This window comes from Sphaerodactylus townsendi, linkage group LG05 (genome assembly GCF_021028975.2).
Source record: "Sphaerodactylus townsendi isolate TG3544 linkage group LG05, MPM_Stown_v2.3, whole genome shotgun sequence".
NCBI lineage: Eukaryota > Metazoa > Chordata > Lepidosauria > Squamata > Sphaerodactylidae > Sphaerodactylus > Sphaerodactylus townsendi.
Window position 1 is genome coordinate 40221506 of NC_059429.1, and position 18739 is coordinate 40240244.

Sequence of the window (18739 nt, forward strand, 5' to 3'; positions counted from 1 at the left end):
ATTTATCCATTTTACAGATGGAGAACACTGATGCAGAGAGTCTTAGGCGACCCCTGTGAAAGGGTTGTTCAACCCCAAAGCGCTGCCGACCCCCAGGTTGAGAACCACTGCTTTATAACGACTGCAACGTGTTATACATATGCTGTGTGGAATCCACCTAAGCTATGTGGGTTTCTCTATAAAGTGGGCCACCAAATGTGTCTGGCAACTATAAATTAGATCCCCATCTAGGCCCTATCCCACCTCTTCTACATGTTTGGTTCTTTGATCCTCCTTCTCCCAAACAATTGCTAACAATAAAGGGAAAATGAGAAGTGTGTAATGTGGCAGGGGAAGAACATCTGAAGATGTGAAATAGCACCAGAAACTGGATTTATGCAGCCCCCATCAAAGTGTGTGGCACTTTATTACAATTTTGTCCTGTTTATCAACCCAAATTGGCTTCTCAAGTGACTCACAGCTTTTATAATCCAATACAAATTGCAATTCAGATTTGCTACCAAGAAAGGTGTTGTTGAAGGTAAATCTCAGCTGAAGCTGGAAGCTTGTCTTCCTTTGTCTCTGTTTTTTCTGGCATCCATGAAGGTAGCGGGAGGGAAAGGAGTCTTCTGCTGAAGCTGGGTACAATGGAGAGTAACCTAAGAATAGAGTCCATGCTAAGGAATTCAGTGGTGGTGTTAACCCCAGCTACGTTTGTTGTCATACTATTCGCCCGAGATAGTGAGACCTAGGGTATTTTTCTTTCAGAGTAGGCCACTGAACAAAGAAATGGTCTGAAAAGTGGTAAAGAATTTTTCCAGACAGGGATAAGTTTTCCACACGGCAGACACTCTCCACATACACAATGGTCACTCTCTTTATTCCTAGCAGCCTCAGGAGAAAAGCAGATAGGCAGATGGGGACGCATGTTCCTGGACCATTGCACAGTACCTAAGTAATGAACAGAAAAAAGAGCTTTAAAAAGATACATCTATATATACAGACCTATGATGTACAAAGATAATCAAACAGGAAAAATGAAAAGAAGACTGGCACTTTTGATTGTAAACAAAATTGGTTACTGAAAAGGAGGGGGGTGTCTTTTATTTTCTCCTCTTCTATCAACATTTGAGCTGCCAGTTCCTTGGGGCAGGGACCTATCATCTGATTGTGTCATTCTGTAAGCACAATTATGAATATATATAGCTAGTATATCCTCTGTTATACCACGAGGCAGATTGTGATTACAGCTAGTATCACTCCAAGGATATAGCAGAAATCTTTCCCAGCCCTACCATCCAAAATTCTACAGATGCCCAGAAAGTAACCAGAGATCTTTTACATTCAAATCATATGTTCTGCCTTTGAACTATGAACTCTATATAATACCATTATATAATGTGCTCATGCACACAGACCCTCAAGTAATTTGCACAGCAGAGGAAAGCAATGGATTCTTTTAATTCTTTTAAACCCCAAAATATTCTACACACACACACCCTGCAACAAACTCTCAATGCCACATCACAGAGTTTTTCTTCTGGCAAAGAAGGAACAAATTTCTTTTGCTAATAAAAAGAGAGAGACTGTGAATATGGTTGTAAATTTGGGATACAAAGATTACTTAATAGGACACATCAAGCTCAATTACACACACACAAACCCCTCCTTCCAGAAATCCTTTTAACTGCGAAGTGTCAGTCACCCCCATCACCAACAGAATCCATGAGATGGGAACTGGGCTTGGTAGTCTGGGGATCCTTTCAATGGTGACAATCTCCTTTCCCACCTAAAGTATCCCATTTGTCAAAGAGGCCCTCCTTGGGAGGCTCTGAGTAAGGACGAAGCTGGTCCCAAGAGGACTCCTGACACCAGATGTGCATAGTTTCATCCTAATTTTTCTCCTTCTAAGGAAGAGGGTCATGCTGCCAAAAGGATCCCAGGAAGAAAGAAATGAGAATTCATAGAAGTGGGGACCAGGGAGTAGAAAAAGTTGAAGGTATCCTATATATTTTCCCCTATGAAGATTCACAACCACTTTTTTGTATATCTAAAACATACCTTCAGTTTCTGATTTTTCTAGTTTGCACTCTCACAAATGCACACATATTGCAAGAGCCTTTTTCTAACACATCTGGTTAATACACACTCTGTATTCATACAGTTATAAGGTTTCAGCATTCCCAGCGAGGTAAGGCCAAGTTATTAACACGTCCAGTAAACTAAGCCTTTATGGAATGGCTACACTGAAGACATGGGACTATATCTGCCCAGCAAAGGAAACAGCCAGAGTTACAGTAGCAGCAGAGACAGGTTAGCTGAAGAGGGGGGAGTGGGGAGGCAACTGGTGGTGTGGAAAAGCAGTTCTGTATGCATATATTCCGTGGGGACTTTTGACTGAGTGCCCTCCAACACCTGACATTGCACACTTACTCGATCATGGTGTTTTGCAGATATATGTGACATAGGAACTCCTCCCTCCCCCCACCTTTGCTCCTCTGGAGTCTGTGCATGCAGAATTTCTCTTGCCTCCCTGATCCCTTTTGGCTTTACTGTTGTTCTGCAGAGACACATACACAATACAGTGTCAGAGGTTACTGCCTTATTGGACCTTCAGAAAATGGCTATTACAGGCACTTGTCGGCAGATTACATAAATGCAAAGTAGTACAGAATAATTGTGGAAAAACATTTTGTCTCCCTGCCCTCCCAAACACTAGGGCTCATTCCACACATGCAGAATAATGCATTTTCAAACTGCTTTCAATGCTCTTTGAAGCTGTGCGGAATGGCAAAATCCACTTGCAAACAGTTGTGAAAGTGGTTTGAAAAAGCATTATTTTGCGTGTGCAGAAGGGGCCAAAGTGATTATGCAATTCTGTGATTTTTCCTTTTCAAGAACATCCTAACATAAAACTTTTAACAGAATTGTTAAGGCACTTACAATTCCCCATTCCATGGCATTGCTGTTAACACCTGTTTCTTCAAAAAGACATTCCACATTATCAGTTTGTCCCTTCCATCATTAATAATTAATTTCCACATGCAACCAGATTTTATTAACCCAAATTTTTATTAGCCCAGCCCAACTGTAGAAATCAACTTGCAGAATAGCATAAAGTAGCAGACTTTAGAATGTCTGCATTGCTGACATGGTGAAAAATTAAAGTGCAGCCTTGATTTACAATTTCCCTGCTTTTGGGAGCATGATTTAGCCTTAACTCTTCTCTTAAGCCAAAGTTTTTCTTGATTTTATAATTTATTACAAGCTATCAAAAAAAAGCACCCCACCCTTCTTAATCAGGTGGGGCGCAAAAAGTTTAAATAAGAACATATGCCTAAACATGAACCCTGAGCTATAGATCTTGACAAAATTATCAGGCAAAAACAAAGAAAATAATAAAGTGCAGAGGGACTATCCAAGATTTCTGTGGAGAGAAGAGGAACTGCAAATGTGGTCAAAATGAGTCATCCATGAATTTATTATAATTGGACTTCACAGAACTATTTTCATAAGCCACGATCGGGATGAACAGCTAATAAGAAAAAGAAACTGCAGCAGCCTGCTTTGAAAAGACAAACATATTTATGCTCTCTCTGATTTAATTTACAACTGAAATAAGTGGGAACTGGGTCTCCCCATTTAAGGCAGAAAAATGCCTTAAACCCTGTCACAGTAATTTAAGTCGAGTTTCTTTCCCTGTGTTTCTTATTCACTGCTCTAGTCCAACAGAGAATTGGATTGTGAATCCCAGGTGAATGGCGCCTAAGTCGTGTGCCCCCTTTGCTCCCCCCACATATGCCAACAGATCCTCACTATTGCAGACATTTATGTGTGAGCTATGCAAAACCAACCATTCACAGCAGGGGAGTCATGAAGCACAGTGAAACCTATGCCATGAAATTTCCAAATAACCTGTCCTGTAATGTTCTGTTTAACTCACCTGGTGTTCTGACAAGGTGCATTTTATTACTTGCTGCCACCGGACGAATAGAAGCACCCTTTATAATGCCATCAGGATAAAGGTTGTTGCACCAGACATTAGAAAGGGGGACTCTCATGTTTTCTATACAGCATGTAGTTCCATGCACTGAGTTGGCCATTAAAAAAAAAAATCCACAGAAAAATTTACTACGACCAGTTGCCTAGAACACAAGAACGACCTTCTCAGAAAGCAAGGGAAAAACAGATATGAGTGATGCACATTCATCTATGCCAGCCAGACTGGACCAAGATGGCAGAACCCATTTTTTCCAAGCTTGGCCCATTCTGAACTTTGACACTTTGCAGATGAAAGCGCCTTCAGTCTACTGAATGTGCCAATGTATTCAAATGACATTTAGTAGTTCCAATGCAGAAAACAGAACTCCCAGCCTTACAGGGATTAAATGTCAGCCAAACTGGCTTAAAGGAAGGGGAGGGAGGAGTGTAGTAAAACAGAGGACCAGCTTTAGGACACTGGCTGAGATAATCCAACTCCTCTGTGCATTTTAATCATGCATTAGAGGTCTCCACAAGTCCCCAACGCAGAAAAAACAAAAAGAAAGAGTTCCCACATTTTAGTGCAAATACGAATTTTAAACCTGCTACCATTTTACTGAAGGAGGCTTTGAAAATTTTATCAGAGCTCAAAATTACCCTAGGCACTAGACTCAGTGAACCCCACACTGCTAGAGTAACACACTGTGTTTCCATGTTGTCTGCCAAGGCCCGGTTTGTAGCCAAAGAATAGCCTGGAAGTTGGCAGTGCTTCACAAAAGCACCTAACAAACAGCTTTGTATTTCCCACAAGTGCAAGAACAGCATAAAACACAGGACCGTCACAAGAGACTTTTTACACTTCAGGCTCAGCATGGAATAGCAGCTAGAAGGTTTTGATAACAACTGATTCAAATTCCTGCTTGGTCACACTGGGTGAAGTCCTGCCATGATGAGTGCACATAGGGATGGTTATACATTAATTACGGATGGACTAGCTGTTGCAGTCAGAGATGAGGAAGCACATGTAAGGGCAGGATTAAGCAAGCGGACAGATTCCATTCAAACTTCCCCGGGAAACCTAAAGTACCCCTACTTGTTTTAAGTTTCAGCACCACGCATCAAAGCAGCATGAACTGTACTGTTGTTGGGGCCATTGTTAAACAGACAACCTCAGTACATCAACACATCATGAAAAACACTTAACTACGGTAAGTATTATAACATAAAAGAAAAATCTAGGCAGTCTCAGGCACTGTAAGACAGTCACCAAAAGAAAATTCCATAACCTGGGATTAACATTGGGAATGCCTCCTTATGCACCTCTGAAGTTCTGACTGGTGCATGGCTTTCAGCTCTAAGCAAGAATACTCGCCAGATTTGGAAGGACACGAGTCATGCTGTCAAATGCATTAAATGATTAGGGAATTTTCAACAAAGAGAGAGAGAGAGGTGACTTTCTGTTCCTGTCTTCTGTTAGTATTGAACTTCTGTTGCATTCAGGCAGGACAGTCAGCATCAAAAGGGGCATACATTGAAATTGCTGGGGGGAAGAATTAGAACTAATAAAAGAAAACATTTCTTCACGCAACGTGTGATTAGTGTTTGGAATATGCTGCTGCAGGAGGTGGTGATGGCCACTAACCTGGATAGTTTGGACAGATTTATGGAGGAGAAGTCGATCTATGGCTACCAACCTTGATCCTCCTTGATCTGAGATTGCAAATGCCTTAGCAGACCAGGTGCTCGGGAGCAACAGCAGCAAAAGGCCATTGCTTTCACATCCTGCATGTGAGCTCCCAAAGGCATCTGGTGGGCCACTGCAAGTAGCAGAGTGCTGGACTAGATGGACTCTGGTCTGATCCAGCAGGCTCCTTCTTATGTTCTTATGTAAAATATTGCTTAGCCCTGTTACTGATATATGCACCTGCTTGGTGCTTGAAGAGAAAGATACTCCTCCAGACTTGCTTACCTCTGCTGCAAGCTCTGAGAAGTTTCCTTGAGCTCTGGCAGCCCACCTGGCTGAAGGTGAGAGAAATCTGTCTTCTCCAGCCGGATCAACTGCTTCTACCACCTAGAGCTTGGGTGTGTTTTAGGCAAGCAGCACACTTGTGGTTGTAATGATGACACGCAAGTAGGTTACACCAGCTGTAGAAACAGCCAAGATAAAGAAGCCTCACCCACACCCCACACTATTGCCTAGGAGGTGAGTAGAAGACCAAAGAACATTTTTTTCTGGCTATATGATGCAAAGATGCTCTACCACAATAAACAGCCCATTTTTAATTTTAAGGATGAATGAAAGCTACTGAGTGAACACAAACAAGAATGATGCAGTTAAATGGACTAAGTAGACGAAATGACAAAAATTACTGCCAGACACAATTTAAAAAATATTAAATGCAACACATCCTAAGTTGTTAAAAGACTGTCTCAGTTCTTACTACACCACAATTTCAATTCACTTACAACATTGGGGTGGGTAGCTCAATGATGAAGTATCTGCTTTGCATCCCAAGGTCCCAAGTTCCATCACTAACAGCTCTAATTAAAAGGATCAGGAAGAAAATGACACGAAGGAACTTTAATCTGAGATCCGGGAGGGCCACTGGCACTCAGCAATGACATCACTGACCATGATAGATGGTCTTACTCAGTATATAGTAGCTTCATGTGTATATTCATGTGCAAGGCTGATGGGTGATTACAGCATAATGGCTGCACTGAGGACACAGGAGAGAGTTCAAAGAAGCAGCAGCAAGAAGAGGAGGAGGAGAAGCATTAGTTTGGATTATACCCCGCTTTTCTCAAGCATAAGGAGTCTCAAGGCAGCTCACAAACTCCTTCCCTTCTCCTCACAACAGACAACTTGTGAGGTGGGGGGGGGGGGCGCTGAGAGAGTTCCGGGAGAACTGTGACATGCCCAAGGTCACCCCACAGGGTTGGGGAAACAAACTCAGTTCACCAGATTAGAGACCACCACTCATGTGGAGGAGTGGAAATCAAACCCAGTTCTCTACATTAGAGTCCACCGCTCTTAACCACAACTCCATTATTGTTTTCCTTCATGGGGTATATTTCAGCCTTATATAGATTTCAAGGACCCATTTTGCCCTGAAACTGGAGAAAGTGAAGTATTTGAAGTGGCCTCTTAGCAGACTGAGTTGTAAATTTCTGAAGAGTATTTACATGCACATGAAAAGCTGGAGATCAGGAATGAAGTGCTGTAGTAATCTTATCACTGTTCTGGTACCTCAAACATATTAAGCTGGTTCAGTTGCTGAGTCTGTTGTTACCTTTCTTCTGTCCTTCTATTAAGCTATTTGTTTGGCTGGTGCCATGACTCACTGAGCTACTGATATGCAAGAAACACAGGGCCGCTCTCTCCTCCCTCTGGTTCCATTTGCCGTATCCAGGTTGCGCTCCCACAAGGAGGTCAGTGACTCCTCCTCTCCGTCTGAGTGATTGGGATTGACACATTTAGTGCCAGCTGTAGTGCTCTGGTAAGCTTATCTAGCCCAAATAGAATAATTTCTAGCCGCAACAGAATAATTTCTTAGTGGGGATGCCAGACCTGCTGCAAAGGTCAAGGATGAAAGTTGCTAAGGTGGCTGGGAAGATACAGTCCTCCGCAGGATCTCAACTAGACCTGAAAGTCTTGTAGAAGCCCAGGAGACTAGGGGTGGAGTTGAGAACATGTTGGGCCCTGTCTGGCAAGATGAGGGGCTGGGAAGCCCATGGGCCTGTTATACATTCCCATGGAGGTAGAAAAGGGAGGGAGCAAAAGACTGCAAACATAGCTTAAGAGCCACTGCCATACATATTTTAAAAAAACCCTTCATATCCTAAAAAAAATCATAGGTAGATAAACAGCTGTTATGGGAATAGCTGAAAGGAAAAACAGAGAAGCAGTTTGCCCATTCATTCCCTGAAAGGCCAAAGACAAATTCCCTACACAGACATACAAAACACTGGTGCACAAAACAGCCCCACGTGTTCACTTAGTACTCTGGGGGGAGGGGGAATTGTGAGTGTGCTGGCCCTAATCCCTGCCTCTGTGTGATCACCTGTTCAGCTGCAGAGGTGACCATGTGATATACCCTGTTCAGAATAAAGAGGATAGATTTGTGAATTTGTGTACCAAACAAAATACAAACATAGCCATTGCAGCCTTGTAATTTATATAACCAAGACAAAAGCTTCAGCAAGAATGTGAAAGTTCTGGCTCAGTCATTTATGTTGAAATACTGAAAACTCTAGTGCTCGACTCAGAAAGACTGTTTTGTGCATGTCCAGTAAAAGATCAGATCTGTACTGCTGATGGCTTGCAAAGGATGCATTCTGGATCATCTTTGGCTGCTTAGTGGTAACTGATATGTGCCCCAGGCCAGTGGTAATTTGCAAATCTGCTCTGAATCCTTCTCATGATTTTCAGGACTGGAATCATTTTGAAGATTTCAGCCTTGGCTCCTCTAGTTTGCCAGAACCGTCTACAGGTGGGTGAGGGATGGCAGATTAATGGAAACATTGTGCAAGCAGGATATCCAGATTAAACAGTGGGCCTCCCCAGCATGCTGCGTTTCCAGCAACATACTGACTTAATTCAAATGTTCTATTTTTAAAGTGTGGCTGCTGCCAATATTTGTACTTGCATGGTGAGGCTAGGCCCCCAGACCCCAAGACTTTAATATAAAAAGATGGAAGTATTTTGTTTTGTGTATAAAATGTAGATTACCTTTTAAAAATGCTAACTAGTTTCACCAATCCAAGGGGGGAAATGTTAGAACTAACAGATATGATCCATTAAGTAGTTTCCTGGAAAAATGCTAATGTTATACCTTTTTAATGTACTGGTTTGTCTAAATGTTCTCAAAGGTCAACATGAATGTATAAAGATAGCTCAGATAAACGGGGTCTTCTGTCTGTTCAGAGAAGAAGTGGCTCTCCAGGGAGTCAGGCCAAGATATTTTTGAACCCTCCTACACCAACTCTGAGGTGCAGACTGGACCTGTGTTGTTCATGGGCTCTAGCACTGTGCTACAGCCCCTCAAAAACATTAGTCAAAGTAAAAATAAATAAAAAACAGAGGTGCACTAAGAGGTTTGGGATCTTAGATCAAGAAATCAAGTTCCTCTCCAAGTGCAAGCCTGACTCCTCCAGTTCCATATAAACACCTTTCTAGTTACCAAAACTCTGGAACAAAATTATAAATGGCAACTGAAATGGGCTAAATACCCATACATATTCTGTCAGTCCTCAATGGAAAGCATTGCTTGTTTTAACTACTGTTCGTGAAAGGTGTCCTGAAATTATGCCAATGGGAGCTTTTTATGATTGCTTATATAAATAAAAAGGAGATATGCATGCCATGCTAAATCAACAATGGGTGGTGCTAGCAGCCAATGTAAAAGATTCTACTTGAGTGTCAAACTCACTTTTTTTAGTAAAAACACTTATGAATAAACAAAATTCCAGATTACATAAATACAGATATTGAATTCTAGCCAAAAAACATTGTTCTGGCACCAGTAAGGCTACACTTTGAATACGATGTTTATCTTTTCATGTCATCAGCAGCAGGAGAGCTAAGAAATAGGGCATGCTTACTAGAGAAGGGCCAGAAGTATATAGTCATTCCTACAGCTTAAATACTTAAAGGACTTCCTGCGCTCTGTTATGATGGGAACAAGGCTTCACACGGCCTACTGCAGGACCATGCTGTCCTCAGCAGGAGAACTGGCCCAGTCCTGGGGCACCTTGCACAAGTGAGGAAGCTTGACCCTAGAAAAACTCGCCACTTGGAAGCAATGTGCAGACAATCCCATGTACAGGTACTCAACAGGAAAATACTCCCACGTAAGCATGCATAGGCTTGCAGCCTTTTGCTAGTTACTCTTATTACCTGAAAATTACGTATGCATGTAGAACAAATGATTATATGAAAGATCTTCATAAAAAGCATTGCTCATATTGAATTTAACTCTCATTTGTCATCCAGAGGAAAATGAAAAAGCAAAGGCTTTAATCGGCAAGCTGCATTTTGCAAAATGTACACATAGGGAGCGTGGAGATAGAACTCTTTCTCTTCTAGCATATTAGTATGATTGTCGTTCCCTGGCCATGCAGTTTCCATGCCAGTAATGCCGCTGATCAGTCAGCTGTATTGCAATGTGTTTTGTTTGGTTTAATAGTTTATTATGGCATCTAGTCAAATACAAACACAATCACTGCAATTTGGCAGACCGATCACTTGCCGCTCAGGCCTTTCTATAACTTACCTCACACTGTCCAGCAATTCCCACCTCCCCTCAGTCTCCATAATAGCTAGCTACTCTTGGCAGAAGGAAGTCTAAAGCCTCATGCAGGGTAAGAACATGGCAAGGAAAGAATGCGTACCTCCGGGCCTAATGAGCACCCATTCTGCACAATGCTCCATGTACACACAGGGTGAAAGGCTGTATCTTTATGGGTACAGATGGGCAGCCCCTCTGACAAATTCTGAAGCCAAAAAAAGTTCCAACGTCTCAGATATTTCCAAAGCAAACATGGGAGAAAAAGCACAACTGCTATTAAAGGACGTTCAGATCTCTCTTTACGCTATCGGATACAATTACTTAGGTAATTGTCAGCCACACTGTGTTCTTTCTGGATCTTTAGATAAACTCTTCCTCCTTCCCACAGAGGTTACTGCATAAAACCAGTTAAAACTGCACATTCCAGTGCCATTAGAAGGTAATGACCTGAAACCGTACACAGAAACTAACAAACTGCAGTAAGCAACAAGGCAAATTTATTCCTGATGTGAAGGGTAGGAGGAAAAAATAATTTCCTAAGAAAATTATTCATTTTAACTGCCTGGATCCTTTCCTTATATAATAATTGTATAGGAAGCAGCTCTTGATCGAGGCCATTCCTTATCGCAAGTAAAGCGTCTAAAATCCCAAGTAAGTTGATGGTAAAAATAAAGTGTTTAACATACCATTTTTCTTACATTCATTGTATTTCACCTAAAAACAAAAACTAGGTGACTTTCACAATGGATGATTTAATTAACATTATTTTAAGTTTTCTAGTTTTAAATAGTCTCAGAGTGGAAACCGGAGGCTGATGGAAGAACTCTGAGAAGCAGTGGAAGTCCATCAACAGCCCCCTAGCGGACTGGATGGGTATAGATTTAAAATCACATCTCTTAAACACTCAAGGAACCCTCTGCCTTCCTGAGAGACAGCAGAATTGTTGGCTGCTTGTTTAAAAAGTAATAGCCTTTGGACTGGGTTTTGTGGATTTTTTCATATTTAAAGGAATTTCACCTTGTAGATGTCAGTGACTGACAGTTACAATTTCATTTGCTAACAGCTATATTTTAAACTGGATTTTAAAATTTTGGTTCCTATAGAATCCTTCCGCTATAGCTAAACATACCCAGCATAGGATGCACTGTTGATCAGGGTCAAGTCACAGCTGATTTATGGCTACCCCACAGGGTTTTCAAGGGAACATTTAGAGGTGGTTTGCCATTGCCTGCCTCCGCGTCACAATCCTGGTATTCCTTAGAGGTCTTCCATCCAAATACTAGCCAAGGCTATCCAAGTTAGGGAGCTATATTTTTTAAAATATCAAAAACAATAACAGGTATGATTCCGCCAAAGCTAAGCATGTTTAGCTTTCATTGATTTCAATAAGGAATATAAACCCGTGATTAACAGTGCAATATTATATATCAGCGTGCTGGAATGGATCTGGGAAACCCATGTTCAAATCCTTATTCTGCCATGGAAGCTTGCTAAGGGTAGCCTTGGGCCAGTCTTTCTAAACCTGGCATACCTCGCAGTGTTGTTGCAAAGATTTTTTAAAAACAGTGTTGTAACAATGGGCCCCCACTGAGGAGAAAAGTAGGATATACATATTTAAATAAATAAACGACAGTAATTGTTACTGTAGTCAGAAATTGATGTCTGACTGTCTTTGGCAAGGTCAGCATTCCTAAAATTATATGTGTAGCATGAGATATTGAGGGTGATGATTTCACATTGGGCACTGGAAGCTGCATGTTCTGCCAGCTAGGATTGTTGGAGTCTGATGGTGGACAATGTAATCAAGTCACAGCTGAGCTGTGTTGAACCCATAGAGTTTACAAGGCAACAGATCAATAGGTTTGGTTCACCATTGTCTGCCTCTTTGTAGCACTCCTGGCCTTCCACCCCAGTCCTAACTTGGGTAGACTCTGTTTAGCTTCAGAGATCTGACAAGATCAGTCCAACCTGGGCCATTCAGGTCAGGGGAAAGGGAAGTTTAGCAGAACTTATTGTTCATTGCAAAAGAGCTGAGCAGCCCAATCCAGATCAGGAGGGGATGGGCAGAAGGAGTGGCAGAGGGCTGCACCAAGGTGTTTGCCATCTCTACCATTGTAAGAGGCACCCCTGCCAGTGGAAAGGGCAAAGACACTGGCGGCTGGGTGCTCCACAGAAGCAAAACCTGGAAGTGGGTGCTACTGCAGAGCAACATGGGGATCCGGTTGAACGCAGGTGCCTGAATGAGCACAGGGGCGGGGGAGCTGGCTGGGGCATTCCATGGGATGACTTTAGTCAGCTTCCACCTGGCCTTTAGGATTGGGAAAGCCACGGCCAGGGCTTAGAACTTATGCCACCCGAAAGGGAGGTGTAACTCCATTGAAAGGCTTCCTCTGAAGGCAGTGCAGTGGCACAGAGGCAGCGCTTTGTCCCCAGCTGCCAGAGATCAGGATTGGGCTGTTATAATACTCTTTTTACAACCCCAGGGGCACCTTAAAGATTAACAACATTTAGTTCAACATAAGTTTTTTGTTTCACTGCTCCCTTCCTCAGATATGTGAATTAGAGATCTTGTTATGATCTTCACTTTGCATATCTGAAAATGTGAGTTCTGACTCATAAAAGCTCATAAGGAAAAAAAATGTTCTTGGTCTTTAAGGTGCCACTGGATATTTGCCTAATTGTTCAGCCAGAATCCTTTGTGACATTGCAGAGGATTTTTGGAGTCCTCTCCATTCTCAGCTGCCTGCTTGCCCTTCTGAACTTTGGCCTCGATATACCTCAACTACTGTACCCATGTGAGAAACAGCAGATGAGAAAAACTGAACTGCCCGAGGAACTGCTCTGTTTGAACTGTACACGTAAGCTATTCGCTATCCAAAAAGAAAATAAAAGTTAGACACTGCTAATATTAAACGACAATATTATACTAGTCCAATCATTAAGGGAAATAAACACAAAACCACTCATCAGCTTTCTTCTAATAAGAAAATTGTACTTTTGTTTATGGTCGATAATAGCTTATCACAGTTATCTCTAGGTGAAAAGCCTGGAGATCTTGTAGATATAATCCAAATGGAAGACATTGAAATTCAATCCAGGCTTTTAAAAAGGTTATTCTTCCAAAAGAAAAAGAACTCTCATGATGTAAAGGAACAATAACTTCTTATCCATCCTAGCAAGCTACTGAAGCACAGTGAACTTTAGACATTTCGAGAATTGGAGAGAGAATGGAAAATCTTAGCTAAGTGAAATAAAAATTGCCTTTCATATAGTTCCACTGAGTGAGCGTTTCTATAACAAATGTAGCTGTTTGTTATAGTGAATTTAACAAGCTCTCAAATCTGGCATCCTATGCGCTTACTCATCTGCAAGGTTTAATGTGCAATCCTTCCATTTTAGGGTGCCTAATCTGGCACTTTTATGTAGGAAGTACTTGGCTACATCCCTGAACCCTGCTTTGCATTCTGTCTCATGTGAGATGGTGACCTTTGGCCTATCGAGCTGTAAACAAGTAAGAGATTCAGCTACATTCCTCTTTCACACATAACAGGCTGGAAAACAGAGTGTCTTTGGATCAGCCAGGATAATCAGGCAGAAAAGCTTTTCTTGGGTTTTAATGCATAAAGCAGCCATGTTTTAAAAAGGTCCCCCATGAAGAACAAAAACTAATATTTCTTTGCATCCATGCAAAAAAACAGCACAGGGAGAAGGCTTTGATGAACCTTTCTCTTTGGTTCGCTGTCATGCTTGTTTTGTTTTGTTTTAAGTTAAAGGAGTCCCATGCACACCTCCCTGGATTCTCACCCCACCTTTAAGCTGCCCTCCTGACCAGGGAGAGTACTTATGTCCAGGAGACCAGTAGGACGTGGCAGGCAGAGGGGTGACATACAGGACGACTGCCAGGCCACATGAGGCTCGGCTGAAGGAGATGGGAGATGGTGATACAGGCCAGGTCCATATCCTCCGCTATGAAAATCTCACAGCATGGTGGTGGTCTTATTATTAATGGAGCTAGCATTACTCAACATCAATTCCAACAGACTACAACCTGCATGTCTCAGAATGGGATGGAGGTCAGAAGGTAGTTGAGCATAACCATCTCTCCCCCACCTTCTCTCATATGGCCTTCGCCAATCGCAGTACTTACCCCGCCCCATAGTCACTGGGATGCCTGGTCACATGCCGGCCCAACAGTCTTTCATCTGCCTAAAATCCACAGCTAAATTACAGACCAGTCCGATCTCCAACCTTGACTTTTCTGGTATATTTACAAAGTCAAGGGAGTAATTTTAATATCTAATTTACTAATCAAGTTTGTAAAAGTAAGACCCGAAGATCACTGACAATATTCCAACCGGTGGCGTTAAATAAGGACCTCATGGGTGAGCATCCAAAAAGTCTCCCGAAAGTGCCGAAAATAGCACGAGCTGTCCCATTAAATGCAGGAATGAACAAACACAGAAAATGGTTTCAAATAACCAATCCCCTGTGCCTAAATCATGCTTTTAAAATAAAATTATGGGAGCTCTGATCCTGGATGTCCAACCATCTCATTAAGTTTGGTTCTCATTCTGTTTCCAGAACTGGCTGTTTGCAAACCTTTTCCCGGTTACGTGAGGAAGGTCAGAACTAACTCCTGGGAGTGAAGTATCAGTAGAGGCATATGGGAATGGTGCCTGGGGGCAACACCTGCTTCGGTGGACACCCCCCGTCCCCCCCTCACACCCCATTTACCTTAGCTGACAGCTGCTCTGGAAGTGGTGGTCCCGGCGGCTGCTTTGGTGGGGCTGGACTGAGGGGCACCTGGTGGTGGTCCAGAAAGAGTAGCCTGCGGGGCTGGGCCGAGGGGTGCCCGGTGGGTTGGAGCACCTAGGCCAGGAGCCTGCCATGGGCCACCCCTTAGCCCAGGACTGCCAGGCTGCCCCTTCAGCCAGTGGAGCCCCCGCAAAAAGCTGCCTGCTGTGAAGCTGCGGCCGCAGGCCGGCTCCTGCCTCAGAGCCAGCCTGTGCCCATGGCTCACAGCTCAGGAAGTCGCAGCTCAACACTAGACAACGCAAGTGGGCGCTGTGGCAGCAGCCAGCCTCCCTGTGAGCAGGGAGGCCAGGGAGTGCAGGAGCCTGCCTGCAGATGTGCCACCCACCTGAGTAGCATGGAGGGGGGTGCCCATGTGATCAAACGGTGTGAGCCTGCAGACATGGGATATCCCATGTCCTCATTAGCAGTGTGCCACTGAGCATCGGAGCTCCAAGTTCTCTGCCGTTTAGACCATGGATGGTTGAGAGCAGCAGGCCAAAATACATTTTTGATGAGATGGTAACATTGGAAGACACATTTATCAGGCTGCTGTAGACACTGGTGGACACAAGGAAAGAGAAGACATGATGCTATGTGCATACACCTCTGCATAACTCATACTCAGATGCTGAATTTCATGGCTGAATGTGATGCAATGTGGGAACACACCCCAGTGTACTAGGTAGGCTGAGTTCTTTTGCTGGCTAATATTCCTACAGGACGAAGGAGGCAGCCCTTGCTGGGTTTGCTTGGTCTGGCATTCCTTAAGCTCCTCTGAGCGTAGTCATGGGAGCTGGGGGAGGGAGGGGAAAACGATGAGAAAAATTTGCATGATCAGTGACTTTTAACACAAGTGACTTTTAAAAAGCATTCCTCAATCCAACTATTTCCTATTAAAATTACAGAAGAGACAAACAAACAAAACCACCCACGCCGAGCTTCTCCACACATTCCAGCATGGCAGCTCTGCAGTTTGGGCCCGAATTGAAGCTTTGCTCTGTGGCTCCTATTTTTAACACTTAGAGACAGAGTCCCATGGGAGATCTCTGATAAGGGCTGTCAATTCAGATCCTACTTTTTGTCGTCCCTCTCCCCACACACAAAGGCTTGTTGGCCTACTGAACCTGGCAGCATGCCAAGAATGTGGCTCTCTGTCCCTTCAGTAAACACTCTCCCACTCAAAGGCAGTTAACACATACAGTTAACAAGGCTGTTTTGGGGCTCATGACAAAACACGTCAGTTCTGATACAGGGAGGAGCAGTATATTAGTCAACCTGAGCGATAAAGGTTCAAAAACAAACAATACAGTAAACTTTTTTGGGGGGTGGTGGTGGAATAAAATGATGAAACTCTTCCCTTCAACTGATATCCCAGTTTTATTCCCATGAATCCTTATAAGAAGGAACTAATACATTTTACTTCAGTTTTACAGCAGAGAACAGTTAATTGACAAAGGATGTCCCTTTCAAACTGTTCATGCAAAATGAAATTAGTAATACTATTTCTGCAAATTGTTTATATAAACAAGGTTTTTTAAAGGTTATCTTGAGATCCAAAGAAGAAGAAAACTAAATTCAAAAGAGAGAGAGAGAGAGAGAGAGAGAGAGAGAGAGAGAGAGAGAGAGAAGTTGGGTAGACACAATTTTGACTTCTTAACCGTCACAGTGGTGTCTGAGCTTCAGGTTACCTTTCTTCCAGGTCACTTCCACCTCAGAGGGAAGTCTCCCAAATGGCCAAAAGAAAGCTTGAAAGTGTAAAATTGGTCTCTGAAGCTACGTGCCAGATGGCACACCTTCTGGGAGACCAAGTACCACCCCCATGAGGCTGAAGGGAAGCAAGGCACCTGATCAGAGACTCTGATAATTCAGACTAGCCCAGGTTCTCCAAAGTGCACACTAGCCTCTCAAATTCCAAGGCCTGGCCAGCTTACAGCTCACACCTTTGTACAGTTCCATTATCAGGGATACAATGGAACCTCGGTTTTCGTTGGTAATCCGTCCAAAAAGAATCGATGAAAACCGAAACCGATGAAAACCGAGGCAAACTTTTCCACAGGAATATAAATCCAAATCAATGTAAATCCAATTAATCCGTTCTAGGCACTCCAAAAAAATACCAAAAACACATTTTTGGTGAATAAACACAGTGTTTAATGCTGAAAACAGTAACAAACAATAACACTAGGACCAGCTTCAGAGCCAGTGGACCAATGTCGCACCAGAAAGCTGTCCAAAGAGGTCTGTTTCTGATGCCTCTTTAAGATTTGTCTGAAATGGGGCAAGACATTGTCATTAAACAAGTTGCAGACATGGCCTACAACAGCTTTGTCTGTGTGATTTTTCTCCACAAACCCTGCACCTTACTGCAAATCGATGAAAACCGAGGCAAATCGATGAAAACCGAGACAAATTTTTCACTGAAAAAATCAATGAAAACCTAAACTGATGAAAACTGAAGGCAATGAAAACCAAGGTTCCACTGTATTCCCTAAGGCATGAGAGAATCACAGAGTATATATTTCACATCAGCCAGTTTCTGAGGCTGGGGAGAATGAGGCCAAAAGTTGCTGCAAGTAATCAGTATTTTTATGCATACCCCGAGAGGCTGAAACAAGTTTTTTCTGCGTTCCCCCTGCCCAGGCCCACAGGATGGAACACCCACTTAACAAACAGAAGGAGTGATTTTTATGAAGATATTATTGGGATTTGTGCACATAACTGATTGGTTCCTTACAGATTTTTACTATCAAGTGAAGTTTGTGTATGCATACACAGTGCTATAAACAATATATTCCGTGCACAGCTAAAACCTTATTTATTGGCTAACAGAAGGCATTTAAATCCCAAGAATGCATTTTTACCCTGATAAACAATCTGGAATCCTCACAAACTACCTAGCTTTCGCTTAAGCCATGCCTTTCAAAAATATATTTGAGAAGTGACGGGGTGCAGACACATTTTAAAAAATGCTGGGATTTATTACTCATGAAAATATTTATATAGCACTTTTTTAATAGAAAGGAAGGAGGCCCAGTGATAGAATACATGATCTGCATGTAGTATATGCCAGGTTTAACCCCAGAATATACAATTAAGAGTACTTCAGGAAACTGGAAAAAGAGCCCTGCCAAACTCATTTAAAAGCTACTTCCAGTCACAGTGGTCAGAACTGGCTAGAGTGATGGCTAGACAGATCAGTATCTGCAATCCTATGAAGATGATCTATCACGTGTTTGCTCACCACATGGAGGGGTAGAGTAGGCAAGAAGGAACTTACTCGCCCACCCCCCCGCCAATGATTTCTGAGTGGTTTGCACAGAGGACCTGCACATATGCCTCCTTCCCTCAGCAACTCATAGGGAGAGCTGTGCACATGTGCTCCATGCAGACTGCTCAGCAATTGGTTGGCATCTGGGCAACCCCAGGTGATCCTGCTAGCTCTACCCTCTTCACCCCCAAAGTGATGAGTGAATGTGCAGATGGGTCACTGGCTTATCAGGAAGCTTCAGGAGTTCATGTGAAGCCTTTGAATATTTACATATGCTATATCACAGATATTACGATGTGTCAGGAAAACAGGTTAAAAAGTGAGGACCCACAAAGACTTGACCGGGCCTCTCAATTTCCCCTGTATCCCTTACCCCACTATTTTCTCTTTTCCTCCTCCTGGCACGCCCCCCCCCATATCCTCTCCC

At 42.9% G+C, this 18739-nt stretch overlaps 1 protein-coding gene across 1 annotated transcript in view; it reads right to left on the reverse strand.

The window, feature by feature from the left end:
• Positions 1–368: 368 nt before the first annotated feature.
• The window catches only part of ALG14 (ALG14 UDP-N-acetylglucosaminyltransferase subunit), a 31058-nt gene continuing 12687 nt past the window's right edge, over positions 369–18739 (reverse strand). The window contains exon 4 of the mRNA XM_048497010.1: positions 369–930. Coding sequence (XP_048352967.1) covers positions 700–930 — 231 coding nt within the window. The 3' untranslated portion in view covers positions 369–699. The remainder of the gene's footprint in view (positions 931–18739) is intronic.